The following is a 13,263-nucleotide window of genomic DNA, read 5'->3' as shown; positions in this document are numbered from 1 at the left end:
AAATTCTTTAAAAATTTTTTTTTTTTTTTTTTTTTTTTATTTTGTATTTTGACATTAAAATGTCATAAAACAAAGGAAGGCATGACATTTCTACCCTGTGTATTTTCTACTCCGGCGAAGAATATTACAAATAAAAAAATCCACTATTTCTTATTCAGACGCCAAACTTTATAATCAGCCGAACCGAGTCACGCTGTGAGAGCAAAAGGTAAATAAGATTTTGCATTACAAATAAATGCAAATTCATATATTGTAGTTACAAAAATATGAAAATTCTAAAAAAATGACACGGACAAACGAAGCGCTTTATACTTTATTATACTAATGTGACAAAATATCATGATTTACCTGTATCAGTGTCTAAAGCTTTGAAGTCGCTTAAGGCACGGATATAAATGTTACGTTACATTATTCATGTGCTCCGTGGGTCAGCTCGAGTCCTCCTGGTATCAATAAGTTACTACACTTGATTGAGGAAACGTTGACAATGGGACCCAAATGTTTACTGGGAAATCGAAATGAAGTAATTGTTGTCTGTGACAGCTATTCCTTCCAAGGGTTCTCCAATACACCTTAAGTGAGTCGAGTCAACTAAACTTAGTGTTGTCGAATCGATTGAATCGACATGACTCGTCTGGCTTGATGTCGACCCGTCGTACAGGAAGTCGATTTGTGCGACACTTTAACAAAAAACAAACAAACAAACAAACAAACAGCAATTTGATTAACAGGGAAGGTTGAAAATGTTGGCGAATCGGGGAGGGGGGAGTCCACTTGGGAAAAGATGAGGGTACACCAGCATGGTGTTGCACACACGCGTATTCCAAGTATAGCTAAGTAAATGTACTTCGTAAAGTTAAAACTTCATCCTCACAATTATTTTCAGAACAAAAACCCTGGGATTAATGCAAAGCTTCAACGTGTTTAAACCGCTGGTAAAAGTATTACCAGTGCAAAAATAGGGACCTACATTAGGTAAAATTTTACCAAAATTTTACTTAACCCCTTGCCTACCAAGGACGTATATACGTCCTCTCTGTTGTCAAGCAACGACCGAGGACGTTTAACCATGGTAACCTTTTATGCCATGGAACCCCACATCCAAGAGTTTTAAATCCACGTGATATAAATTCTCAAATATCTAAAATCGCTGCTCCATGTAAATTGCTTTAGATTTCTTCGATGATAAATAGCCCTTTCTTGTGCCCTTTTGTCAAATCTCATCCTATTTTCCTTCAGGAAAAAAATTACCAGGCCAAGCAAGTGACTCTTTATACGGGTGAGCATTTGAAGGAAATACAATTTAAATTACACCAATAAACCCAACAAATATATACATGATGCCGGCGCTATTGAAGAAATGAATTGATCTTATTGTTTTCGATCCTACAGGTAACACTAGGCATTTCAAACACAACTTTTTTGGTATGACACAGCTGTCTTTAATGCATGCTATCGTTGACGCTTTAAACTAATTAAATTATTAACTAGTGAAGATCTTTATAGAGCTCATTATTCTAACGGTTTCACGTCTGGGCCCCGTTCCTTGTGACCAACAGAACTGAGAGCTCTGGGGGATGTTTGCGATCTCTGCCCTTGCGACGCAGAGAGCGATTGTTATGGATGTTGTTGTGATCTCTTGCTTTTTCGAGAATTTCTTGATTAATAAAACATTTCGTTTGAGTTTCTTTGAACCTCCTAGAACAAACAAGAGCCCTTCCCGGGTGAGAGAGCGAGGGGGGGGGGGGGGGGGGGAAGGGGTTTTATGCTTCCTTTTACCACCAAAAAAATTACTTGTGTTCCTTGTTCCCTAAAAATTATTCTGTCGATTTTTTATGATCCACTCTAAAATATCAGAAACGCAGCCACGTTTACTTGTTCTCTATAACTCCTAGGAAGGGCTCAAAGATAACTCACGACAAACGTCTTCACAAGTTTTAGTCCTTCTAACATCTCTCTTCCATTATTTATTTAGGGACGGACCATTAGAAAAGTGATGGGGGGGGTGGGGAATTTTCGGCTTGCACGAATTTTTTTTTATGTCCATTTCTTGTGCAGGAATTTTTTTTTCGGGTGAAACCCTCTGCTCGAATTTTTTTTTTAGCCAAACGTTTTTTTCTTCAGACAAATGCCATGTTTTGTTACTTTATACCATAAAAATGCTGTTGTTCATTGACTTCATCCTTTAGGGACTGTCAATAAGTACCGAGGGGGGGGGGGGGTGGTCAAAGAGCGGTGCAATTGGAAAAAGTGGAGACCCACCCCTTCCTTCAAGCTCAAAACACTCACCCCTGGGCGGGGGTTGGAAATTACATGATCCAACCCGGGGATCCACCCCTTTCTACAAAAAATAGTTACCGGTAATAAAGAAAAAGTCTGTTTGATTGTCTGTAATGGATTTAATAGAGGTTTTTGAATTGATGTCAGCTTTTAAAGTGCGATCCCAATCATACGCCACCATAATTGTCCCTAATGGACACTGTAATTCTGTGACGAGCTCAGGCCTTCGAAAAAAAATATGCAAATAATTAGCTTAGCGGAGATTGAATCTCCGCTAAGGTAATTTAGATTGGTAACATAAGGACGTAGTTAGCACGTTGAACTACCGCAACGTACAGTGAAGTGTCAGTCATAAACGTCGCGGCTTCTCTGTAGAGAAAGAAAAAAAAAAAGATATTAACTGGAGTACGGGGTTGCCTAACAAGAAAACAGCAAACATCGAGGCAAGTAAGACAGAATAATCATTTAGCGCGAGGTTAATATTCTGCCCACAGATAACAAGAGCTCAGTAAAGAACTCACCACCTAAGTAAGACAGAATAATTTAGCGCGAGGTTATATTCTGCCCACAGATAACAAGAGCTCAGTAAAGAACTCACCACCTAAGTAAGACAAAATAATTTAGCGCGAGGTTAATATTCTGCCCACAGATAACAAGAGCTCAGTAAAGAACTCACCACCTAAGTAAGACAGAATAATTTAGCGCGAGGTTATATTCTGCCCACAGATAACAAGAGCTCAGTAAAGAACTCACCACCTAAGTAAGACAAAATAATTTAGCGCGAGGTTATATTCTGCCCACAGATAACAAGAGCTCAGTAAAGAACTCACCACCTAAGTAAGACAGAATAATTTAGCGCGAGGTTATATTCTGCCCACAGATAACAAGAGCTCAGTTAAGAACTCACCACCCAAGTAAGACAGAATAATTTAGCGCGAGGTTATATTCTGCCCACAGTTAACAAGAGCTCAGTAAAGAACTCACCACCAAAGTAAGGCAGAAAAAAATTAGCGCGAGGTCAGTAAAGCGAAATAAGTCAACGCGCGATTAGCAAGGTTTAAGCACCGCAAGCTGATTATTATAGCAGTGCTTGACATAAGCGATCATTGTGAAACTGAAAACCCAAGTTAAATTTTATATTCCACCAATAAAAAAAAATAAAACTTACCATTGTGCGGTGTTTGTCTTGCTTCTATCTTGGATGAACGGCGGGCCGCGCTGTTTGCAAATTGCGTTACCTTATTATTTCCCGCCAGAATAAATTAACCCGGTAACAGTAATCATTTAGACGAAAATGCCGAATCTCTTTTCGTTTATTAGGCGAAACCCTTGCAAAATCTTACAGGGCTTTCCTGTTTCGCATTCATCCACACGAGTTTTGCAGTGTAGCGAGTACCATGTAGCAAAAAATGAAATAAAAACATGTCTTAAATTGGTAACAATGATACTCAATTCATGTCGTGAAGACTGGCTACTACAACAAAAGACTCCTTGAAAGCCCCGATCTTCACACATTCAACTTGTTTCCGCCCGGGGTTTCCGCGTGCAGAATTACTGTTGATCTCGCTCTTAACGATATCATTTTCGTCGACTCGCTTTTACATTTATAACTTACCAAAGTCGACTCATACTTGCGGCTGTCCGTCGGATATCCAATGTCGTATAGCTTCATATAGCTGATACAAAAACACCAAAACGCCGCCTCAAACTTGACCGTGTTGCCAAGAAAACTTATGAAACTGGACTGAATCATTTAAGGTCGCAAACAATACCGATATCGACAGTTTAGCAAAGAATATTATTAAAGAAGATACACCAGCACTTTTCGAAACCGCAAAAGCAGAAACTGCGTGACACAAGAAACATCACGTACACATAGCTAGGACCGGTTTCATTTCACATTTCCTGGCATGCGGTGACAAGTTATGTACAAGATTAAAAGACCTCCTGGACAGAATTTTTTTTGAGTATGTTTCTTACACATCTTCTTTCGTTTCTTAACACACCAAAGCAGGATGAATTTCTCAATCACTTCGTATAATAGATTTGTGTTTTTCATACATTTCTGAGAAAAGTTCGTGGGAAAACTTAGACATAAACATATAAAAAAAACTAAAACTATACGTAACAAAAATTCATAAATAATTACTGCAGAAATCCTATTTGACCGGAATTGACAACATAAACTAAGACCACTGTATATCGTAACATTCATGTTTGTTATCTGTTTGAGAAATGAGTTAACTAGTAAGCAATCTACGCAGGCTAGAGAGAGACGAGCTAAAGGAATGTTATGATCACAATCCATTAACGGGGGGTGTGTGTGCATGCTACCTCAGAAAATTTTGAAATTTCTAGGGTCGGAAATACTATTTTCAGCGTTCTCCACCATATATTTCGTCGAAAAATAGATCTCATCAAGTGTTAAATGATGGCAGGTATTATCAGGTATTAATAGGACCTTTCCTTCTGCACGAATTTTTTTTCTTTGCCTTCCCCTTTGCACGATTTTTTTTTCTTGCCATTTTGGCTTGCATGAATTTTTTTTTTGTTTTTTCCCCACCCCCCCCATCACTTTTTTAATGGTCCGTCCCTTACTATTTGGTATGTTGTGCATTAAGACCGTCATTTGGAACCAGTATGCTTCTAGAGTTTACAATTTCGACTGCAGAGTTCAACGTCTTTAATTCCTTGAATTGTTTACAAGCTTCGCAGCAAAAAAAATGCCGAGGAAAATCAAAATGAGAATTATTCAAGTTTCTAACGTCAGGATAGACTGCTTCTTGCAGCCATAATCCGAAGCGTTTTTTTTTTTCCTTTTAATTTCCTCGTCAGCACTAACTTTACCGATGAAATAATATATTGATATACTTAAAACAATTAAATAACCTAACGACGGCTTGTTGCAGCTATGAGTCTCCTCTCAGTCATCTGATTAAAAAATACTATTTTACTTGAAGATATACAGAACAATCTTGGCAAAAAAGATTAAAGTGGAAAAAAGAAATTAATGTAAAAATGTTTCCTCTTGCTTTTTCTTACATTCTAGGAAGGTAATGTTACCCTTAATATCTACAATTTGAATTTCTCTGACCGCGTTCTATCGTCCTCCTCGGCTATTCAAAATGGTAAATATTTTAAATATTTGCCAATACATGAGTGAACAAATCTATTATTTATCACATCAACATTAAAATTCTGACAAGGAATCTTTTCCCTTTCAGCGGAACATGAAAATTCGGAGCAGCTTACAACATCTAATGCCTTCTTGCTAGCTATTATTAGTGGAAAGACAACCTAAGGTCGCGAAAGCTAAGGCAAATTGTACAAGCCTCTACTTCCTAAAGCTTGTATAACCATTTTTCAGTCAAGGTCACTGTGTACTTTTCGTCAGGATTTACTGCTCATCAGGACTATCCAGTTGCTGAAGCTCCTACAACAAGAATTAAGGAAAAATATCACCTCTTTCTCTTGGAAAAATTAATGTTCACGCAGTTGGAATAATTAAAGGTAATGAATAGAGTACATAAAAATACTATTATCGTCTCAGGAATGCCCACAATCAAACAGCCTTTCCGACGAGAAGTACAGGTCATATTCAGTGCATAGTGCAACGCTTTTGTTTTTTTGGAGGTTCAATATTGAGAATGTGGATTACATCGGTGAGATCAGGAAGCAAAATCCTTTTGAAACTTCTCGTATTGTACTCTCTAAAATACTCACACTTTTCTCAATATTAAACATAGGGCAACAACATTATGCACTAATGCTGAACTACTGTTTTAACGTCTATGCTGTGGTATCTCCCTTTGCTTTATATTTATTATCATTTATACCATGCCATAGAAAATACAGCCAATCAGAATACAGGAAAGCCGTTGTATATTCGACGGTATTCAACCCAACCTTCCCATCGTGCGCTGCGATTGTATGCTCGACGAAATTTAGTAAGCGTATTTTCTATGGCACGGTATAAAATAGTTATACAACACTTTCTCGTGGTATACTATGGAATATCCCACTTGTCACTTGTATTTTCTTGGTATACACACTCGCCTAAAGGCTCGTGTGTATACCGAGAAAATACAAGTGACAAGTGGGATATTCCATAGTATACCACTCGAAAGCGTTGCATAACTAGTATATATTCCCATAGTCCAGAACAAAGGAAAATACCAATTTGTACCAAGAGTGAAATTGAACCACAGCATCTACAAGCAGATTTTTAGCTTTCCGCTACTTACAACGTAAAGTAAATATATAGGAATACAGAGCTTTACGCTCCCGTCAATCATTATACGACTGCTGTTTAGCAATCGACATATAATTACAGTTTTAAATTTGCACACTTACAAAGTTCATTTTCCGTCGGCGCAGTCCTGTAAAAGGGGACTTATCCATTCCTTTTGTAAGGGATCCAACCTAATAGAGATCTTACTGGAACAACTTTGTACCACCAATATACATTTTTTTTTCTGAAACTTACCTTTATTCCCAAAATTGAAAGTCACGTTATCTCCGATTAGCATGAAAGGTGCCCACTGCCTCACATCAGAATAGCCATTAGCTCTCATCCACTTCATGGCCTCGTGAAGACATTCACTGGCACTTTCCCCACAAACAAGGTGCTCGTAGAAGCGTCCCATGAGCTGCTCTGTTGCACTGTCTTCTATGGCCCACAATGCCACCAACACTGAGCGTGCACCAGATCCTAAGAACGCTCGAGCAATTCCAACAACTCCTTCGACTTTAATGTCTCCCTGCCCACTGTGACAACAGCTAAGTACCACCAGTTTAGCTCGCAGTTGAACTTTAGAAATTTCAGCCATTGTCAATAAGTAATCTTCTTCTTGTGGAGTCATATGAGTACTGCGAAGTGGAGCAAGAGCAATTTCTCCTCTTTCGGCATCGCCATGTGCAGCGAAATGTATCAGACTCACTGAGTTGATACTTTGAAGTACCGCCTGCTTGGTTGCATGTTCTCCTAATAAGGGATTTACTCCCAGAACTCTTCCGATCATCTCTGCTTCCTTTCCTGCACAAGGCAATCGTGATATGTTCTCAAGACGCCCCTTGTAAAGAACTCGACCTTCTTCAGGATCCCCCACTATTAGTGCCCCAGTCTGACTGTGATAGTCTTGTGGACTGTCTTGGATAAGCTTGAGAGTCATCAAAGAAGGAACGATATGCGGATCCTGAAAGTCTCTTATAAATACTTTCCACTTTCATCAGGTAACGCTGCAAATGGAACTTGGTACAAGGCGCGATCAGGAACAATAATGATCTCGGGTTCCTTAAGTAAGTCAGCTACAGGAGCGATGATCATTTTGTAATACTGAGACAGGCTTGGGTCGGCTTCTTGGTTTTCTTCATCTTCTTCTACAAGTCGAAAACTTGAGAGGTTGTCTTTCTTGGAAAAGTTGTTCAAGGATCGATCGTCGTAATGCGTCTTCGTTGAAATACAAAACCTTCGGAACACTTCTTTGGATCGCTCACTGGTTCTGATTTCATCCGCGCCGACTTTTCTTTGAAGTACTATTACTCCGTTTGGTTTTAGAATCCACAAAAATGTATCTTCAAAGACACGAGAAATGTATAAACATATACATTGATTTTCTTTCTTCATAATACTTTCAATTCCAAACCATGATTGTGGATTAGCTGAGAACTGGTGTTCCACACAGTATTGACTTGACATTAAATCTGCCAGTGCTCTGCTCCGCCCAAGCTCTAAACTATATAGAGCCTTATTTGGATCCCCAGTAATACAAAACAGTGAACTGAGCATCAGGTAGGGAGGGGCGTTTCTGTCTAACAGAGATATTTGAAATTTGTCATTGTCTTTGAGAAAAACACGCAACTTTTCGCAACTGTGGATGTTTGCAGCAAGACTATCAAAGGCATCTTGCCAATTTCCCTCCAAACACTTGACCCACATAAGGCTACAGTGACAGCGTAATTCTGCTTCAATGTCCCCAGTCTGTTTACTTATCTCAAGCGCCCTGTCGTTATATTTGACTGCGTTAACATATTCCCCACCACGTTCAAAGACACTTCCTAAATTATAGAGGCATGCTGCTTCCAGCTGTCTGTTCCCAATCTGTATGCTAATGGCAAGTGCTTTCTTCAGATATATTTTACCCTTGGCATATTCATGAAGAGATGCAAAGATAGTTCCTAGGTTTTCGTAAACTGATGCTTCTCTTAGTATGTCACCAATTTCTTCCCTGATTGCTAAAGATTTCGCGAGATATTCTTCAGCTTTTGCATATTCACCAAGAGATGCAAATACACTTCCAAGGTTTCCATAAGTTACGCCTTCGCTACATCTATTACCAATCACTTTAATGATCAGTAGCGCTTTTTCGAGATATTCAGCAGCTTGTACAAATTCTCCAAGCAATTCAAGCAAAGTTCCTATGTTTCCGTAAACCAATGCTTCTCCTTTTTTGTCACCAATTTCTCTTGTGATCGCAAGGGCTTTTTCAAAATGTTCTCTTGCCTTCACATATTCACCAAGATGTTGAAACACAGCTCCTAGGTTTCCATTAGCTGCGCCTTCTCCATTTCTGTCTCCAATTTCTTTTTTAATCTTAAGTGCTTTCTCAATGAATTCTCTAGCCTTGGAATAATCTCCAAGTAATCTAAACACACTTCCTAGATTGGCGTAACATGTTGCCTCGCCTTTTATGTCGCCAGTCTCCTTGCTGATGGTAATTGCTTTCTCGAAACATTCTTTAGCCCGAACAATTTCACCAAGCATTTGAAAGACATTTGCTAGGCGTCCATAAACTGTGCCTTCCCCTTGTTTGTCTCCAATAGCTGTCGTGATCACAAGTGCTTTCTCCAAGTATTCCTTAGCCTTTACATATTTCCCGCAAGAGATTGTAATACAGTTCCTAGGCCAATGTAACATGCTGCTTCTCCTTTCCTCTCACCGGTGTCTACTCTGATCGCAAGTGCTATTTCATAATATTCTTTCGCTTTCAAATATTGACCAAGAGATTTAAACACATTTCCTAGGTTTGTGTAGCTCGCTGCTTCACTGTCCCTATGACCAATCTCTTTGCTGATTCTAAGATTCTTCTCGAAATATTCTTTAGCTTTAGCATATTCACCAAGAGATTCAAACACTTTTCCCAGACTTGCGTAATTTGTTGCTACTTCTTTTTTGTCGTCAATTTCTTTAATGATCGGAAGCGACTTCTCGAGACATTTTCTCGCCTTGACATATTCACCGAGAGATTGAAAAACTTTTCCTAGGTTTGCATAAGCGACTGCCTGTCCACGTTTGACAAACATGATTACAACCGCCGTCTTGAGATTATCTTTAGCTTTCACATTTTCACCGCGGAGATGAAGCAAATTTCCTAGGTTTCCACAACACGAAGCTTCTCCTTGACTGTCGCCAGTTTCAACATTGATCGCAATTGCTTTCTCGAGATGTTCTTTTGCCTTGGCATGTTCACCAAGAGAATTGAAGACAGTTCCTAGGTTTTGGTGAGCAATGGCTTCAAGTTTCCTGTTACCAGTTTCTATGACGATATTGATAGCTTTCTCTTAGAGGTCTTTTGCTTTCGCATATTTGCTTTGTTGCTGATGCAACTTTGCCAGCATTAAGCTTAAGGCGCCTTCTTCGTCTTTTTCACCATATTCGCGGAGTATAGCAAGAAGTTTGCTGCTGTAATGTATGGAACTTGCATAATCATTGGCAAGGAAGTACGCCACACCTAGTATCGAATATATATTTTTCCAACAACCTCTGAGAAGATTTATTTCATCTTCTACTGCTTTTTTATTCAGGAGAATTAAGCATTCCTTGCAAAGCTCTATGGCTTTAGAACTCGAGAGGTGTTGAAAAGGAAGGTGGCAATAAATACGCATATACCGATGGCTTGTAAAACTTCTGGTTTTTTGTCCATGACAGGTTTTCCAGTAAGCTACCGAAACAAAACAATACTTATAGTGATGAACTGTCAAATAAAGAAGAGTATATTTCTGTTTTTCTAGTGGGATCCTCCTTAGCAAGCTAAGTAACGCGCTTTTCCAGCATCTACGGACATCGCGTATCTACATGAGATTTACAGCACACCTTTTTGCTGAAAAGCTGTATGTGGCTTGGACTACTTTCTGCTTAGGGGAGGTAACGTTGTCGGATGCTCCACTGTACAACAAGCCGTATCTAGGTGATCTTATATTTTTTTAGATGAAACTTTTTAGGAAAGACAACATATTTCTGTGTCAATGTATTTTAAATTCATTTTCAACCCGATTACTTCTTCGCAGCTCCCTATCAGTATGTGACTAAGATGTGTCGGTCGACACATGGTACATGTTTTAGCTAACCGTGCATGAGTAGCGACTCCCGTAAGTAGCGATAGAAAGATTTTGCTAAATCCCAAAGTAATAAGGGCCTTTACTTTCGGAACCTTACGGTAATATAGCAAAGCTAGCACGGAGCATGACTAATGGAAGGGAGAACGCTAAACTCGTGGCCGGCTGACAGGATGCTCAAGTCTTAAAAACTGATTCACAAAAAAGACCTAACCATCTCTCAGAACATTAGTACGTAATTCACAAAGTAAAAACAAGCGAGAGCGTATCCGTAACGATGCTCTGGTTACACAATCTGAATTGGCATAGTATTGATTTTTACGATTTTTTTTCCTTCTACTCCTTGATTTGTGTAGCAAGAGAGGATGAGGGGACAGAGAGATACTCTCCTAGTCTAGCCCTTGGGATATGTCAAAGACAGAAAAGTTATATTTAGCCGCGTGCAAAACGGAAATGTCTGTTTTTGTTGGCTTCCGCACACCCCATTCATGATCAAGGCGTGGGAAATGTCATTAACAATAGCGGAAACGTTTCATTGATGGGAGCGAGTTGTAAAATAAAATTCTCGCAGAAAATATTAGGAATAAGAGATAGATTCTACATTTTTTTTTTAAAAGCCAATGGCTCGCGAAGAATAAAGTCAAAACCATATAAATTAAACCTGCATAAACACAAGGCAAACAGATAACAGATAACAGACCCCAGTAGCCTAGAGATAATCTTACATTTCATCCATGCGGTGCCAGACCATATGTGCGAACATGGGAATAAAAACCTTCATTATGTCGAGTTCAAGCAACAAAACGCCCTATCGAATACGACACAGCGTCTCTTTGAAACAAATTATATATATCTTTTTCGACATTCTCTGACAAATCAGACGAAACCGGAAAAACACAAATACCGGTATGTCATTTCTGATAAGATACATCACACCTTCCAACAGCCGGGTTTGGCGTCACAAAATAAAATAAAATAACACTTTCAAACAAAGTTTCCGACAAAGTCCTTCCAGGGCGAACATTTTGAGAGATTAAAACATATCTTGCAAAATGATATCAGCCAAATCAAACCGCATGCGCAAAATAATTTAGCAAATGAGAGAGGTGTTGATGTCTACAAACTGCAGGAAACCATGCAGACTTGTGTGACCTCCAGACTACACTTTGGGAGTGTCATAAACGTCTATTTGACCTAAAACGCTTCCCAATAATAATAATAGTATGCAGAGGAGAAGGCCTTTTTCGAAAGCCTCCTATCCTATGTTGTCGCATTAGAAAAGCAAATCGCTTAAAGACACGCTTCTCAGAGGGATACTTATAAGACACAGCAGTTAAAAAATCAGGTCGCAAATACTGCAAATAGTAATAATAAACAGTAGGAGTCTGTCTTGGTGTAGGCCTGTCACGATTTTTATTTACCATCTACAGAAGAAGCTTACTTTGGAAAGCTTCCGATGCAATCTATCATTGACATTAATATCGTTGCCGAAGTCTAAACGCCTGTAAGATTCCCACTAAAAATGATAGGCTGAATGTTGAAACAAAATTAGGTATTATCGTTTCCGTCACTTTATCTCTGTGAGGAATGCTATGTTTAAAGCCAAAACGGCCAGGCTGCAACGAAAAGTAATTGTTCATGTGCACAATGTAACACCATACAGATCTGGACACCAAACACTTGTAATTGATTACCCAATACTTGCTAAAACGGAAATGTGAAACGGTATTTTCTAAGAATGTTCATTAGAATATTTTAGCCTAAAATCGGCAGAAAAATAAGAATATTCAGCCTGGGTCGGAAAAACTCTATTCTTATAAAAAAAAAAGAGTGTAGCTGATAAAATAAATGTCAACATGGCCCGATTTATTGACTTAACTAGAACCGTAACTACGCTTTTAGTGGACGTCCGCATATCTAAAAACGACTTTTCTGTCTTTGACATATCCCGGCCGACGCCCTCTAAGTACCCTCATCCTCTCTTGTTTAGTTTCGATTTTTAAGAAGACATCTCGAACACTCCAGACAGCATTACATTAAGTATCCAAACATCTCAAATTTTGCAAATATGAGGTTGCAAGGGAAGCTGGGAAAAGAAAAAGTACGGTAGCATAAGGAGGCAAGTGCGAAAGGAATAAACAACAGGTCTCGGCTACAACAGCCCAGAGTTGTACGCGAACTGGGCCGAAATGAGATGCAGGGCTCTTATTTATACTCGCGCTCGTAAGGGACTGGCGCGAACAACATACTATTCGCGACAGTCCCTTTAACGCTCGCTAATAAAAGATAGAGATATGCTCTGCGCCCAGAAGTCTGCGCATCACATGGCCCAAAACCAGATGACCCAAGACATTGCATTGCCATTACTCAAACAGAAGATCCAAAACTCAAACCAGAAAAATCCTATCCAGCTACCCATGACTGAAGACGAAAGGCTAGCAAGACACTAACCAATCTTGCTGACAAGGTCTTAGCTAGGTTCCAGAAGCAATAGTTCGCAATCCCCGGCCTGAAACCGAGCACTTTTCCACACAGACAAATAATACAGCAAATGAGGCCAGACTGCATTCCCTTGGGTGGCAGAGCCAGAAATACTGAAAATCCAGAATAAATGCAAAAGGCATAGGACAAAAAAGATTTGGCGCTGAA

At 39.3% G+C, this 13,263-nt stretch overlaps 1 protein-coding gene across 1 annotated transcript in view; it reads right to left on the bottom strand.

Annotated features, from left to right (window-relative positions):
- Positions 1 to 4,879: 4,879 nt before the first annotated feature.
- Positions 4,880 to 13,263, bottom strand: part of LOC144655845 (uncharacterized) — a 52,309-nt gene continuing 43,925 nt past the window's right edge. Inside the window, exon 3 of the mRNA XM_078516046.1 lies at positions 4,880 to 5,713. Coding sequence (XP_078372172.1) covers positions 5,694 to 5,713 — 20 coding nt within the window. The 3' untranslated portion in view covers positions 4,880 to 5,693. The remainder of the gene's footprint in view (positions 5,714 to 13,263) is intronic.

Source organism: Oculina patagonica, chromosome 1 (genome assembly GCF_052425735.1).
Source record: "Oculina patagonica isolate OP01 chromosome 1, crgOcupat, whole genome shotgun sequence".
Taxonomy (NCBI): Eukaryota; Metazoa; Cnidaria; class Anthozoa; order Scleractinia; family Oculinidae; genus Oculina; species Oculina patagonica.
Note: the sequence above shows the minus strand (reverse complement) of the source record. Positions and strands in the feature narration are given on the sequence as shown.